Genomic DNA, 16,607 nt, shown 5'->3' on the forward strand with positions numbered 1-16,607 from the left:
CAATAGTATAAAACCAAAGCAAAAAAAAGTCACAAAAATGCAGCTTCATCACTGCTTTTCTCAATTGTACAAATCATTCTCAGCCCTCCTACCCCACACAAAGACTAGATTGGGTGTTACAGTGATCAAAACTCTTTAGGAAGGTGAAGAAAACCACCTGGCTTAACGGCAATGGTTGTGCAGAGCCTTCTTACCACTCTGTTTTAGAAAGAAGGACTAAAATCACAGAATCACAGGTTGGAAGGGAGCTCAGGGATCATCTAGTCCAACCTTTCTAGGAAGCGCACAGCCTAGACAAGATGGCCCAGCACCCTGTCCAGCCGAACCTTAAAAGCATCCAATGTGGCCGAGTCAGCCAATTCCCTGGGGAGATTATTCCAATGGTTGACTGTCCTCACTGTGAAAAATTTTCCACTGGTGTCCAATTGGAATCTCCCCAAGAGTAACTTGTGCCCATTCCCCCATGTCCTCTCCATGTGACTCCGTGTAAAAAGGGAGTCTCCATCTTCTTTGTAGCTACCCCTTAAGTACTGGTACATGGTGATGAGATCCCCTCTCAGCCTCCTTTTCTCAAGGTGCACTATCCTAGTTCTCCCAGCCTATCCTCATATCGCAGGCTTCCCAGTCCTCTAAGCATCTTGGTGGCCCTTCTCTGGACCCCTTCCAGCCTGTCCACATCTTTTTTGTATAGCAGGGACCAGAACTGTACACAGTACTCCAGGTGTGGCCTGACAAGCGCTGAGTAGAGTGGGATGATGACTACTTTATCTCTGCTGGTGATGCCCTTTTTGATGCAACCCAGCATCCTGTTGGTCTTCTTGGCGCAGCAGCACACTGTTCGCTCGTGTTGAGCTTTCTGTCCATCAGGACCCCAGGTCCCTTTCCACAGAGCTGCTCTCCAGCCAGGTGGATCCCAGTCTGTGCTGCACTCCAGGATTATGTTTTCCCAGGTTGTCCTTGTTGAAATTCATATGGTTCTTGTTAGTCCATTCTTCCAGCCTATCCAGATTTTCCTGCAAAGTGGCTCTGCCTTCCGGAATGTCTACTTCCCCACTCAATTTGGTGTCATCTGCAAACTTCATCAGGCTACACTTGATCCTGTTATCTAGATCACTTATGAAGATGTCAAATAACATTGGGCCCAATATTGATCCCTGGGGGACTCCACTTGTGACAGGTTGCCAGTTTGAAAAAGAGCTATTTACCACCACCCTTTGGGTGCGGCCTGTCAGCCAGTTCCCCACCCACTGCACAGACCACTCGTCTAGGCCATAACACATTAATTTCTCCAGGAGGAGGCTGTGGGGAGCCGTATCAAAAGCCTTGGAGAAGTCCAGGTAGGCAATGTCCACTGCCCGCTCCATGTCAATCAGGCAAGTTACTTTGTTGTACAAGGCCACCAGGTTTGTCAAACACTATCTGCCCTTAGCGAAGCCATGTTGGCGTTTCCCAGTCACGTGCTTCATTTGACTTGTGATGGCCCCCAGGAGGATTCGTTCCGTAACTTTCCCAGGGATTGAAGTAAGGCTGATGGGTCTATAGTTACCCGGATTTTGCCTCGAGCCCCTCTTGTAGATAAAGGTAACATTTGCCTTCCTCCAGCCCTCTAGGACATCCACAAGCAAAGCTCTTGCACAAAAGAGCAAAACAAATAAAGAAGTGGTAGCAATGACAGTAGGACTAATTGCTGAATGGGGCCAAGTGCAGATGGTATCTGCACTACCCACCTCATGGGAGGGCCAGGCCAAAATTACACTGAATTACATGCTGGGTTAGTTCCTTAATGCTACTGTGTACTTCATTATTCCCTTGCCAAGTTTTTTCTTATAGTCAAATGCTGCTGCCAAGGAAATGAAGAAAATTTATACATACACTTACTCCTATATAGCTTCACAGAAATTTACTGCAGTATATGGTGGTTTTAGCTAATCTCAGATAGGTTTCAAGACAAATAATCTTGACTAATTTGGCATGTGTTTCCACTTCTCCTTTTTCCTATTCTTTCTTTCCTGCTCAGTATCCTGTATATCCACTCCCACTTTCCAACTCCGCACTGTTCTCTTATTTACCTACCAGTTATGTCCACTTCCTATTATTATGATTGAAAGAATTATATGATCATGGAATGGAACTGATAGTGTGCAAATATCCTCTGCTAATTCTGATGAGATGCCTCAAAACTCATACCCCAGCAGCGCATCCCTTTGCTGCCCTGCTTATGCGCTTCAGCCTTCATGCACGTCATACCTGGCTGAGGTCATCCAACTCTTTTCAATTGTGACCCACGCCAGGGGTCTAGAGTTGAAAGGAGATCATATTTAAAGATTACTCCTCCAACTATTCTCATATTTTTTTTAGTTAGCCTATAAAAGAAGCCATAAGTTCAAAGCAGGAATGTTTATGTAAATCAGGGAATATAGGAGCTAGACTTCTTTACTGATATAAGTCAGCGTCATCCTGTTCCCTACAATGTTCTATCAAGCTAGTTTATACTAGCCAAGATGTGCTCCCTCAGCATTTTAGGACACCAGTGTAGCAATATTCAGATCATCGTTTCTTAGTAGTACGGGAAAGCACCTGAATCTCCAAGTACTGCCAATATGACTCAGAAGCAGGTTGGCAAAAAGCCTGTAGACAGCCCTACAGAATGCCACTTGGCATCTGCAACAATTGTATCCTGAAGCATGCAGGAAGGAAATATTATGTGCAGGAAGACATTGTAATGTCATGAATTAAAGAAGTTCAGGAGATCCTGAGACAGTTTCAGAGGAGATGTGCATTTCAGTAATTTGTTCTGGGCATAAACTGGCAGACGTTTTGTGTTGATGACAGAAGAGTGGTAGCATAGAGTCAGCCAAGGACAACTTTGTATAACAGAAAGTATGATGGCTCACTTCACTGCAGGGATCCAGTCCCACTCCAAGTTACCAGTGTCTCAGCAGGGAGGAAGCAATAAGCATGTCCAAGGTCCTCAGCCTTGGGATGGTTCACAGTCTGGCCTATTTGCCAACAGCATCACTGAACATTACAACACCTTTGCTATACACCTCCACCTTTGTTCCCACCAGACAAATTCTCTTTGTGTGTCAGAATAGCACTTATTTGACAGTCCCCCTAGTCACTAAGCAGATAGTAAAAAAAAACCACCACATACCCGGTGTGGTATATGAACAATGTAAGTAGTTTCAGCATCTCACTTAGTTGTGCCAGTAGTTAATGGCTCTTGGGAAGCTGTTCTGCTGACATGTCCCAGCTCCAGAATGAGTCCCACAACCATGAAGATCAGAAGCAGCTGACTCAGGGCTCATCTTACACCCAGGCAGGAATAGCATCAGCTTAGATCTTGATATCCTTTTGAGCATTCAGGCAGTGCAAAGGAAACATAAATTGGCCTGGGTCTTCAGCAGAAAATGTCAAATGTTCATCTCTTTTACTGACATGAACTTGCACACCATTTCCCGCAGCTATGAATTTTACACTTCAGGTCCAAATTATTTTCAGGACCAGCCCTTGTGCAATGGAGGATGTTACAGATCGCCATACTTGACACTTAAGCCCAAACTATGAATTCCATTGCGACTAAATGCAGGAAATAAACAGAAGTACAGAAAAGTTATGGACATACTTGGTCCCTGAGTTTTAATGTACATTTATCAATCCCATCTTGGTACACATCTGGAAGGGCTAGGACAAAAATCTTTTTGTTGTTCGCAGTGTCCCAAAGCACAGAAAAGATTTACTTTGAGGAAAGGGTCAGAGGGAGAAAAGCTCCTTCATTTAATTGAACTGCTTGGCCCATGCTGAATGCAAGCTAGAGATTCCTCCCAAGAACATGGAGTAGAGCAAGCTTGAGATTTAAGTAAAATAAAGACAGTTGGGAGATGCAGAGTGAAGTGGGCCATTATAGATATACATACTTCTTTCTTTTAGCTTGGTGGTTAAAATAAGGGGTTCAAACATCCCTGATTCTCCAGACTGTTTGGAAGAAGGAAACCTGTGAGGTTTCTACTATTTCCACAAAACTGGACTGATTATTGATTTCATTTACATGTCTAACTCTTAGTTCATGTAACTGTTCACTGTTTTTGCCCATGGTGCATTTGTACACAGCCTTAGTTCCGTTATATAATAAATAGGTTTAATTTTGTACACTCTTTTCCCTCTTCCCTAGTTGTGCAGAGAGCAATACCATGCACTCATCCTGCTGATGGGACAATCATACCGTTGACCTCTGGGCAACACATTTTACCTTCCAGCTTGAGCCTGTGAGTCAAATATTCCCTACGCCACTTTACCCTACGCAAACACATGTGCTGTCAAGGACAGTATTACAGACACAATTTGCAGCATTAAACCAAAAAGGTGAAACCTTGGATGAGAGCTTTGTAATTGGAAATGGGGACTTAGGTCCTTAAAAATATGGATTGCTAATGCAGAAAATGATAGGCTCAGAGAATATGCCTGGTTCAGAGAGGGAGAAAACAGAATATCATGTTATTACAATGCATGTCACAGGAAACTGGGAAAAGCACATGTGCTTGATAGATTGCATGCGATTAGAATGAAGGCCATAGGCACGGAAACCTATCTATTAACTATCTTGCTTTCATTAGCCCTAGTAGTATAACTATGAAACCTTAGAGTAATCTTCATTTGTTAGGTGAATGACCTACGTGCCTCATCTGCTTAGCTTTTTCACACATGCAGAGGTGAATCATCATTACACATTATTAATTGGAATGATGAACAGGTTGCCACTCCCTCCATATTCACTGCCTGCTCATGCACTTGCTCTCCTTTACTGTCACCTAGGGAACACAGTGTGACTGGCCAGAGGGATTAGTACATGGACTTAATTTGTGTGCTCCACCCAAAAAGACTTGCAGACATTGGGGTTTGGGCTTTTTTTAATAGCCCTCCATTGAAAAAAAAAATCAAAACAACAAATTTTAATGGGCAGAGGTACTAAATATACCCTAGGGGGAGCATGTCTATAATTGCACGAGAAGGTGAACAGATTGCAGGAGAAAACAATCAACTTAAAACACTTATCAGTGGACAGCAACTCCTGAATGATGTCCCGTTTTTAGTTGGCATAGGGGGTTATTATTATTTTCCTCCTGAGTTTCTTCCCTCCCACTGTTCTCATAGGTTTTCATTTCAGCACAGCCTACTGGCATCTTGTTCCCAGAAATGCATTTTTCCTCTGCCAAGAACAAATACACAAAGCAGAAATGTTCCTTCTCCCAGTATCTGCTCTCTGGGAGCTGGATCTTCTAGCTTCTGGAAAGTCACAGCTTCTGCTAGTTAAGGGAGATGGGGATATGCACTTTGCTCCTCTGATGCCACACTCTGCCCAGATTTCTCTCAATAAATATTTGTAAGGCAATTCAAAAAGCTCTAGGTCCATTCTTCACTGTTGGAGTACTTCAGATTAATAGAATTAAGGTCTCTTTAAATCCTGAAGAAAGAGCTCAGAGGAGACAGGAACTCTTTTTTGCTTTAACACTGTGTGAGTCATACAATGTTTAGCTTGTGTGTTTGATACATCATAGCACCTAAGCCAAAAAGACAGTTGTAGAATGAGTGGCAGGTTAACAAAGACTGGAGAAAAATAATGCAGAGAAAGCACTAGATTGATGTTGAGAAGGTAGAAAAGAGTCCTCAAAATTTCAGTGTTGCCAACAAGTTTTTATTACAAATCTTGTAGTATGTAGTGGGTTTTTATTCTGAAAACTCCGGTTGTGGAATCAAAAGATGACAAAAGAATATCATCTTTCATTTTTAATTAAAACATTCCTAGCCCCCATAGGAAAAAGCATGAAAACACGACCAAAGGGTATCCCTTGGAAATCAAAATGGAAAAATAAAGAACCCAGTCTTTTATTTTATTTTGCTTTATTTTAGAATTTCCCACACCACGAGTTATACCCAATTTCTATGCACTGTTGGCCTTTTACCTCTAAATATTTCTGGCTGGTGGCAGAAACAGACAAAGAACCATTCAGCTAAAAAAGAGCTACAGATGTTTCAGAAACTGCAGCCATTCTATTTTGGCAGCAATTCATAATCAGAATTTTCTGATTATGTCCCTTGTCACATTAAAACCCATAAACTAGAATGTGCACATGCTGATCCATATAATAACTCTCTCCCCTGGAGCTCATTTACTGAGGTCAACTTTCTTACATACTGCCTCCTCAATAAAGGAATACCATAGCAAAGCAAACTGCAATTAGAGAAAAAAAAAAAGAACTTCCAGCCAGTCAGTTTATCCGACAAGTGGAGACACCAAATTGTTTTCCCCTAGACCCACAGACCCACAGAATCAGTAAGTGCCATCTCTTTGCTCTATCCCCTCCTAATTAAAAGCAGCAAAATTAACCTCAGTCAGTTAGAAACTTGCCTTTTCCCCGAATATCCTAAATTCTTACTTTCTTTGGCTCTTCACCAACATAATTCAGTGTTCACTCCTGTAGTTTCACACACAGATGATAACAGCATCATGAGACAGAGGAGCACGACACACCCCAACATTTCTATCAGCTATAGCTAACAAATAGGATTCTTTATCAACGAAGCTTCAAAGCTTCTGCAGCAGAAAAGAAGAAAACACCATGATATAACAATCGGGAATAAAAAATCTTAAGCAGATAAAGTCTCCACAGGGACCTTTTTAAAAAGAAAATGTATTTCATTTGTGGAATAACCCTAGGATGAGCTATGTACCGTAGTCTAACCATTAAACACTTACACAAGTCTTTCAGAAACTAACAGATGTTCATTTTATGAGCAAAGACAAGTGCCATTTGGCCCTTTCAGACACCTATAAAAATTCAGAAAATTTTAAACTATTTTAATAGCTGCCTGACAATTTTATTAATGCACTCTGCTACAACGTGATCCTGTTTCCTTCACAAAAAGACTGACTCATACCATGGATTTTTACACACACTAAGGTGCATGTTGCTAATGCCTTCCTCTTGATTAGTAAGAAAAGAAAACCTATTGTACTGACCAGAAGGAACAGAAAGATCTCTGCGGGATTTAACACAAACACTGTGTCAGCCTGCAGAGATCCTGTCTCAAAATGATCCGTGGAAGCTTTAATGATTTACTCAGTGTAAACTGACAGAATGAACTACAGAACCTGCCCAGAATCAATTCTGGGGCTCAAATCCTGGCTTCAGCCATAGGTGGCAATGAATTTTAAATCTTAATCTTGGCAACAACTGAATATTTTACATCATCACAGAACAGCATACCTATAAAAAGTATAATATTTGCAGAAGAAGGGCCTAGGTCTATGACAGGTATAGTTTATTAAAAGGGGGCTTCACTGACAGAGCCAAATTTGGGGAAATTTATACAGCACCTGCTGATTCTGCCTGACTCTCACCGGTGCCATCAGCATCTCACTTTCTGGCACTCTAAATTCACACACAAATGAAAAGTTATGCATGCATTTGGTATTACAACCTTATGCATAAGAGTTCCTGTAGGAATATCATTATTAAACCACCTACACAAGATGTTGAATTTTGTGATGGTTGTGATATTTTGTTTGTTTGCTCTTTTTCCTGAAGAAGCTGCAAAAATAGCATGAACCTAGATTGTTACCTCAGGCATTCTGCAGAGCAATATGCCAAAGCACCCACATACTGAGTGTTTGCAGATTTTAAGTTTGGGATTGACTATGTGCCAATCTCCTCTTCAGCTGTGGGCACTTGATCCTGCACCAAAATCGCTATTGACCTTTTCTGGTATTTATGATGTCAGTATGGATATTTATTATTGTTTGAGCTCTTGACACAAAGCAAACAGCTTCTATAGCATGTTCTTCTTCATGCAAAGTATGAATATGGGAATCTCAGACTTCCTATCGAGCTTGCCATTTCTCCTACTGGGATGCTTGGTTAATAGAGGTAGGTGATTTTGCCTTATTGCTTTCATCAGCTTTCCAGAGAAGACTTACTTGCACAGATGAATGCTAATTGTATCTTATATTGTCTGGATGACTTAATCTCTGAGTAGTTATTTGAAATACACTAGTTATGTACTATCCAGTCTCCATTGTTTAAAAGTACTTAAAATATTAATCATATCAGCTAGCTGGATTGTGAGACTAACATGTAGTAGTAGGACATCACTGTTCAATATATCCTCTGAGCTATGATATGTACTTAGAAACATCATAATGCCCTTAGATGTGACATTCAACTTAACAGAGTCCCTCAACACTGATCTCAACAGGGTTTATTCAGGTCTCATTTGTGGGTCTCAGCTGAGACTCATACATAGCAACAGCCTAGAAGAACCAGGCAGACACTAGAATTGTCACCTGACACTAGGTAAAGCACAAAGACGGTATCTTGCTATTTATATATGCAGCATCCAGCACAAAGTGGCTGTGATCCTGACTGGAACTGCAACCTGCAATGCAAATAATTATGATGACGGTTATAGTCAGGTCCCAAATAAATTCACAATACCATTTACAATGAATGCTCTTGAGAATCCATATTTAACACACAGTTAAAGTAAAAATCAGAAGTTTGGAAAAAAGAACCCACATTTCAGTACCAAGAGTTTGGGTTAGAAAGAATAATAAAACAATTAGCTGATGTGCCCCTTAAAAGAACATGAAGACTGATGGAAAAGAGCATAGCTTTGGACTGGTTCTTTTCTCAGAAGAATTCACACAATTTCTGCAATAAAATCATATTGGTTACACTAATCCTTGCTATCTGAAACACTGCAACACTTCATCCAAAAATGCATACGATCTACAGTCCCACTCATCTGCCCATAGGCTAGATACTTTCTCAAGTTTAGAACTCTCAAAATCCAGTAAAATATGAATAGAAACCATAATCAATGTCAACTAAGTCACAGAAAACATACATGACAGGTTATCTTCAGCAGACCGGCTGCCGACTCACACCTTTGAAGTCAATATTTTAGATGTATCTATCTGTCCTAGAGAAACCAACTGCTTATCTTTGGGAGAGCATGAGAGAATGAGGCTAAAGCAGAAATGTCCAAATCCCATCTGAAAAGCTGGATCTGACTCTTGAAATTTAAGTTACTGGTTCCCAAAGACATATTTATGCATAGAGATTGAAGCTTACATATAAAAGGAATAATAATTATACAACCCACAGTAACTGCTAAGAGAAATTTTTAAATGTTACATTGCTTGAGAGACACTTTTTCAGGCTACCAAAGAGAGGTGTGAATTTCTCCATAAGCCTAAGGTTGCCACTTCAAAGAAGAGATTTTCAAATAAAATCACATATGTACAGCCCTAATTTGTGCACTCAGATACAGAATAGTTGGATCATTTATTGTAAAGGTGTATGCAAAGAGCTTATGAGAAAAGGGCAGAAGAGCAATAATTTACAAAGGAATCCTCCTTCCTTTTTCTCCATCTACAGAGTGAATATAATAGTAGCTTTACCACCTAAAATATTAAGTTACTATGTAAGGGTCTGATCTTTTCAGCAACATTTAAGATGACAGGAAGAAGAACCTTTGCAGAACAAGGATACTGGGTATTGCAGGTGCTATTTAAAACATACTGTGGGCCTTTCTACACGGTAAATTGGACCTTGTTGAATTGCAAGACAATCCTGAAACTGAGCTTTTTCCAAGCGTGGCATCCTACAAAAAAAGGAACCTGAGCTACTGGTCCCTCTTTGTCACTATTTTTGTTGGGAAAAAAAGTCTTCCTGGGCACAGAAAGAAATGCAGACTCCAGGACCTTATCTCTCTTTATCTGTGTGACTGTAAATTGGAAGAGGCTGTGCTGGACTGTCCAATTGGTTATCCTGCAGCAACCTGCAGAAGGAAGCTCTTGCCTTTCCTGCGCTGACATGAAAAATTCTTCTATTTGCTTGAACAACATCCTGATGCAAGCAGGTTTATAAAGGCTGCTTCTAGCCAACAACTGGGCGTTTGAATATTTCTAGAAGGAGAGCCTGCGGTTCTAAAGCTGCCCTCCAAGCCAGGGTTGGGTTTAGTGTCAGGTTCCTTTGAGAGTAGAACTTCCCTTCATAGGAGTTTTATTTCTCTTCTGCTTAAGTAGCATTTCAACAAACACACTAGATTGTCACAAAGAAATCTTCATAAACTTACTTGGGACTTCTGAGGGAGAAACAAAGAGGGGATTAAAACATTAGCTTAAAAACAGATCCTTTAGAGGAATATTTGGGGCTAATGACATGAGACATCCTTTGAATCTTTTGTAAGGCTGGCAAGAGAAATAAAAAGACACTAAGGACAAACTGGGAATCACCATATCATTTAAACCAATTTTTTACAAAGCAGTAGAAGAGCATCAGCATCTCTCCAATGCACTTGTCCTTGCTTTCCAGGATGATCCACATCCACTGAGTCTTTGCCTAATGGGACTGCACCCTGTGATACAGACTGGAGCACAATCCTGTGCTCAGACACTCATTTCTCTCTCCTCCCCAACATTTAGGATCACTGTTTTGAGTATACATGCCTTCCAAAGTCCTTTCCCACTCTGCTCAACTCCTGGGGCTATGGGATTTTCCCATTAATTCTTTCTTTGTGCATGACCATCTGGGAGATGAGCAGAGGTAGACACTGACCGATTTATTGCCAGAATTAAAAAACTGTGGAGAAGCAGGCGGTCAGCTGGAATTAAAAAGACAGACCGGACAACTTACGAAATCATACATTTGGGAATTGTGATACTTATGTTATGAGGGCTGACAGTAGCACAGCAATTTTGTCTCCATGTGTAAGCTAGAGCTTTTCAGAGCTCCAATCAGCTGAACAACCTTTCCTAGCTCTATCGAGACTGACTTATGCCCACTTTTTTACTTCCAGTAATTATTCTTCTCCATGTTTCCATATTTTCTGTATTTTTTTCAGTCTTAGGCCTGCCTCCGCTGTATATTCCTTTCTTTACAAACAGTCTTTATGCTTGGTTTCTTTCCCCATTAAAAAGCAAGGGACATTCTTGAAACTACAGCAGAAAATACAAGGAAGGAGATGATCCCCCTCATTGTCTCAATTCAGATTTTGCAGTCTTTGACTATACAGTGCTCTATGCCCAAGTTCAGTTTATACACATTTCTTTACCTGCCACATCATGCTATTCAGTACTGAACATTACCATATTCAGTAAAATATTACTATTAATGGGACAGTAGCACACAGCGAGACAGTCAATAGCACAGCATTACTCCCTGTGCATACATTTATGTAAATTATGGTTGTCAAGGTATATGTTTATATGAAACTCAAGGTTCAGTGTAGGGAAAGTCTTGGTGAAGAGGTTTGAACCATACCTGAAGAAGAGGAAAACCTTTATATTCCTTAATGAAGCAAGTTTGTGAATAGTTCCGTTAAGTAAAAAGGCGATTGCTTCTGGCCTGCTGAAGAGACATCAGTATATCCAGAGAAGGCAAAGGAAACAAATGCACAGAGAAGCAAGCACTAGAACCCAGTCCTTGACTGTGGAGCTGAAGATAATAGTTCCTGCATATTAGCTGGGTAGTGGGAAAGGCAAAGAGGCCTTGTGGATTTCAGCATGGGATAAGTACAGTAAATGTGCTCTTTTTCCTGTCACCTTTCTAACAGAGTGGTTTATTTTGGCTTCTGTAAATAAATAGTCCCATTTGCTTAGGCTGACTTTGCTTGAGGTGATTTTATGAGAGCTGATGTTATGCATCAAGGCTCCACTTTTACAGGGCTGTAAATCTTCAAACCAGGATACTGGAATGCCTCTGCACTTACCAGCACTCCAATGCATATTCTGAGGGCAAGAGGAGAACAACAGGGCATGTCTGTGACTCTGAAAAGCTGGCAACACTGGATCCTGGGAGAATTAAATGGTTTTAGTAGAGTATTAGCCAGGAAAGTGCTCAGGTTTGTGACAGGGTAGTGGGGAATGTTTTTGTGATTATCTCCTTACGCAGTTACTCTGAAAATGTCCTTTCTTGGTCAACCTATCAAGGAATTTTTCAAGGAGCTGTAGGAAATGGGTACAGGTAGAGAAAACTACTTTAGTTGGATACTTCAAATCCAGAACCCTTTGTAAACTCATTAAGAGGAGCAAGTGGTAACTCATTTCTATTCACATATATAGATTTGCCCCCTTTGTCCACCTCCCTGGCCCAAGTATGATCCTAACTTTATTCATTTTCAGTGGTAACATGGAGAAATTATACTGAAAGTAATAATTACGTTTTATTAATAAAAAGTAATATAAAACAAGTTCTTTCAGGTACTGAATACCAACAGATGCTTGAACGGTAGGTCACTACAGCATCCTCATAATTCTTTATCATCTACATAATTAGACCAATACAACAAACTACAGAGATAATCAGTGTAGTCAATCATTCTATACAGAACATTGTTCAGGAAAGAGCTCACAAACAGAACAATTATATTCAAACACCAAAGGCTGAAAGAGTGAAAACATTTAAAAAATCTCAGATAGCCCTTTTACCTCCATTGCACTCTTTGCTTTGCCATTCTCCCTCCCACCCAAATAAAAACAGTAAAAAAATCATTAGAATACCTTTGAACTTGTGAAAGACGGCCCATAGCTCAGCAATGTCGGTGGCAAATGTTATGTCTGTGTCGAGGACAATGACTCGCTCAAGATTGGAAGGTAGAGTCTTAGTCAGAACCAACTTCATCAGCCCGTAAATCCCAGAGTAGTGTTTGTTGGGGATCCAAGACACTTCCGACTGACAGGAAATGGGAAATTTGAAAGAGGAAGAAAAAATAATCTTCATTAGAGAGAGAAACTCTTCCTGAAATTAGTTTCTTGTAAAAGTGGGAGGTCTCTGAGTACCAGCAATACAACAGCATAAAATGCCAGGTGGAAACAGCCAACTAAGATCCTGCTTGTACATTAACTTCAGAAGCTCTGAAATACACTAAGGTTTCTGAAAGCTTGGAAAAAAGAAGTTCTTTGAGGCAACCGCTTTACACATTATAATTAAAATTAATTGAGCCTTTCCAACCTGGTACAATCCATTCTCAGACATCCATATACCCTGATAAAACTGAAATATATTTTTAATCCAAAACTTCACGTGAATTGTACATTGCTTTAATTTTCAAACAAAACAAAAAGTTTGTGGTTGCCACTCCCAGAATTTTCTGACTTTGAATTAGAAGTAACAAACATAAATCTCTTTCGTTTTGTTTCCTACAGATTTGCAGGTCACAATTTCAAAAGGCCAGACATTTAGAACAGTGGGCCAGAAAACTGCAAAAATTTAGTTTCTTACAAATTCAAATTTTCCTTAAGCCTTACATCTTTAACTTATAACTAGTGACATCACACAGACATACTCGAAAGTGGAGAAAGTGGGAGAACATTTTTAGCCACATGTTTTTTGTTTGTTTATATTGAAAAGGCAAACATGGTGTGCTGGTTTTGGCTGGGATAGAGTTAATTCTCTTCACAGTAGCTAGTATGGGGCTATGTTTTGGATTTGTGCTGGAAACAGTGTTGATGATAACACAGGGGTGCTTTAGTTACTGCTGAGCAGTGCCTACACAGGGACACGGCCTTTTCTGCCTCTCACCCCACCCCACCAGTGAGTGGGCTGGGGGTGCACAAGAAGCTGGGAGGGGACACAGCCGGGACAGCCTAACTAACCAAAGGGATATTCCACACCATGTGATGTCATGCTCAGCACCTAAAGGTGGGGGAAGAAGAAGGAAGGGGGGATGTTCAGAGTGATGGCGTTTGTCCTCCCAAGTCACCATTACACGTGATGGAGCCCTGCTTTCCTGGAGATGGCTGAACCCCTGCCTGCTGATGGGAAGGAGTTAATGAATTCCTTGTTTTGCTTTGCTTGTGTGCATGGCTTTTGCTTTACCTATTAAACTGTCTTTATCTCTACCCACGAATTTTCTCACTTTTACTCTTCTGATTCTCTCTTCCATCCCACAGGGAGCGGCTGTGTGGGGCTTAGTTGCCAGCTGGGGTTAAACCACAACTCCCAAACATTTACATTTTTTCAGGGCTAAATAAAACATTTCTACCACTTCTAAAATAAGTTGGGAGACTAAACTCAGTATTCCATTGCACTATTGGCACTAGGATGATTTATGAGCTATGTTTCTTTTTCTTTCTGTGAGATTCAAGCTCTCAAATATCAAAAGTCACTGCTGAAAGTGGGATATAGAAGTTTTTGAAAAGTTCCTATTGCCCTGTCTAAAACTCCTCTTGTTTAACATTTTAAAGGGCATGCAGTACAATTCCCAGATTTTAAGTTTTCCCCTGAGTCATGCTCCCATTAACTTCAATTAGTATTTTGTCTACAGGGGACCTGAGTGAGACAGACTTCAGGATTTGTCCTGGCATGTTATACTTCAGAGAAAGTAGGCAGAAACTAAGTGCATTCATAAACCTGAGATTTATTCTGTTGTTTAACTGTCTCATATCTATTCAGTGGCACTCTAAAGTTTATTATGTGAAACAGCTTTTGCACAGAAGAGCTCATTTCCTCCAAAGTCCTTCAAGAAAACCTTCTCATAGTAGAATGGGTTCCTAAACTTTATTTGGAGGTGGGAAGAGTGGTTGAAGAAAGGCTAATAATAGCTGCTTAGAATGCATTTCTTTTTGAATATAAAGTAACAAGGCCTCTGCCGATGTAAGCTGACCCGCTCTTTTCCCTTTAAAATGGCAAACAACTTTCTTCTGTATTCTCAGGGTTCCTGTACCAGCACAGACCTTTCACCCACTACTAAGTTCATTAAAAAGACTGAGGGTACTAGAGCAAACCTCTAAGGAGAAAGGCAAAATTTTAAAGGGGAAAAGCCGGAAAACCAGACTATATTAAAACAACCCCAAAACAGAAAGTGCAAACTGAAGTGTGAAGTCTTGTTTGTTTTTCGAAAGCTATCTCATCCTGGCAATCCATTTCTGTGTTCCCTTTTCTGTGCATATAATTCATATGTAATCACTTGCATACACAATCTGGCCACCTACACACATCTATGCAGTATTTACTTGTGCTCTTTATAGGATTTGCACTGTAGAATGCCAGAAGTAGCACAAGCAAGGAATGCCAGGACTCTGGTATAAACCTCTATGAAAGATATTAGAGTGAAGTAACACACAGAATGGTTTTATTTATGGGTCTAAAGAGCCATCATTCTTACTTCATTTTTTTCTTGCTTGGTCTGTCTTTAATTTTTATGGTACTTAGAAGAGAAATCTAGTTTCTGCCTCTGAGATATATGCCAATATTAAGTTTCTAGTTATATAAAAATGAACCTCAACGCTCCAAGAAATTTCTTCTCTGTGTGTAATAGAAATAATTTCAAATCCACACCCTCAAAACTCTAGTTACTTATGGTCCTAGCCCTCCCACATGATGGCCCTAAGCAGGGACCACCACATCAAGGTGTCAGCAACGCACTATTTACCCTGCTTCTCCAAACTCTGCGTATCATTCTGAATCTGCCACTTGACATCCTTGTGGTAGACCAGACATGGAGATCAGCTCTCTAGTCATACTCACATAGTAAGACTTAAAGTAATTTTACAGACTTGAGCTTGCTTTTATTATTACCCATCCCTATGTTATTAATTTTGGATGGCATATCCTTCATTTAATTAGTCTAAATGCAGTACTACTCCAAAATAACTCCTAATATGCTTATGTAAATAAGCCTAATAAGGCAGGGATTCAGATGTCACATGGATAGCCTCAGTCAAGAAGGGAAAGTAAAAGGTGGCTGAAAAAGTAAGAGTCAACTGCAAGGAGCTGTTACTTTCTTTGCTCTCAAGATTCCCAATATCTAACATCAGTGCAATGTTTCACTGCAGGGAAAAGATCCTTGCCTGGCTGTTCCTTCTGATCTGGCACAAGGAAGCCAAAAGCCTGCCATCCTGAAGCCTGATGTCTGAAAGGATCGCTTTTGAAAATGAAAGGAGCAATCCCTCTTCCAAATGGTCCATCACAGCTGGCTAGCATGTGTCTGATTTGAGCATATGTAGAAGCTTGAACTGTCAGTCAGTTCAATGTATCTGCAGTTTTCTCTTCTCTGATGCAGAGTTGTCTAAGACGTAAACAGGGGTCCTAATTAGTCCCCAGCATAATTTCTTCACTGCTTTGCTATTCATGAATAATGTAACCGTTCCAAATTCATGCCAAGGAGAACTCCTTAAGCTACACAACAGCACTGTGAAAGCTCACTCTCTCTGGGTATTACATATAGTCTTACTAAAAGAAATACAAGAACGCTATGGCTGAATAGGTGCTTAGTAGTTAAGCAGGGGCAATTTGAGATAATTAAGATGGTCTAAGGACAAATTCTTGCAAAATTCTGCAACGTCCAAGCTGTCCACTTTGATATAAGTGGTAACATTTAGCCATTTCATTTATCTAAATATTGTCCAAATATTTTTCTGTAAATCTTAATACTTTTTTTTCTCTAGCATAGTTAAAATGGACCACATATGGAATGTTTGTGAATCATTTGCTTTACAAGCTAGTTCAGAGTTGCCTTCAGAGAACGAATATTCCTAGAAGATATGGCAGGAAGAGAAAAAAATAGTAAAAGAAGAAAGTGAAACACAATAGGATAACATACTT

General features: G+C 40.3%; 1 protein-coding gene across 4 annotated transcripts in view; it reads right to left on the reverse strand.

Annotated features, from left to right (window-relative positions):
• The window catches only part of LARGE1 (LARGE xylosyl- and glucuronyltransferase 1), a 291,443-nt gene that overhangs the window by 95,051 nt on the left and 179,785 nt on the right, over positions 1 to 16,607 (reverse strand). For all 4 annotated transcript variants that reach the window (XM_075075849.1, XM_075075860.1, XM_075075870.1 and 1 more), the window contains one exon: positions 12,563 to 12,734. In XM_075075849.1, coding sequence (XP_074931950.1) covers positions 12,563 to 12,734 — 172 coding nt within the window. The remainder of the gene's footprint in view (positions 1 to 12,562; positions 12,735 to 16,607) is intronic.

The sequence above is a fragment of the Phalacrocorax aristotelis genome, chromosome 1 (genome assembly GCF_949628215.1).
Source record: "Phalacrocorax aristotelis chromosome 1, bGulAri2.1, whole genome shotgun sequence".
NCBI lineage: Eukaryota > Metazoa > Chordata > Aves > Suliformes > Phalacrocoracidae > Phalacrocorax > Phalacrocorax aristotelis.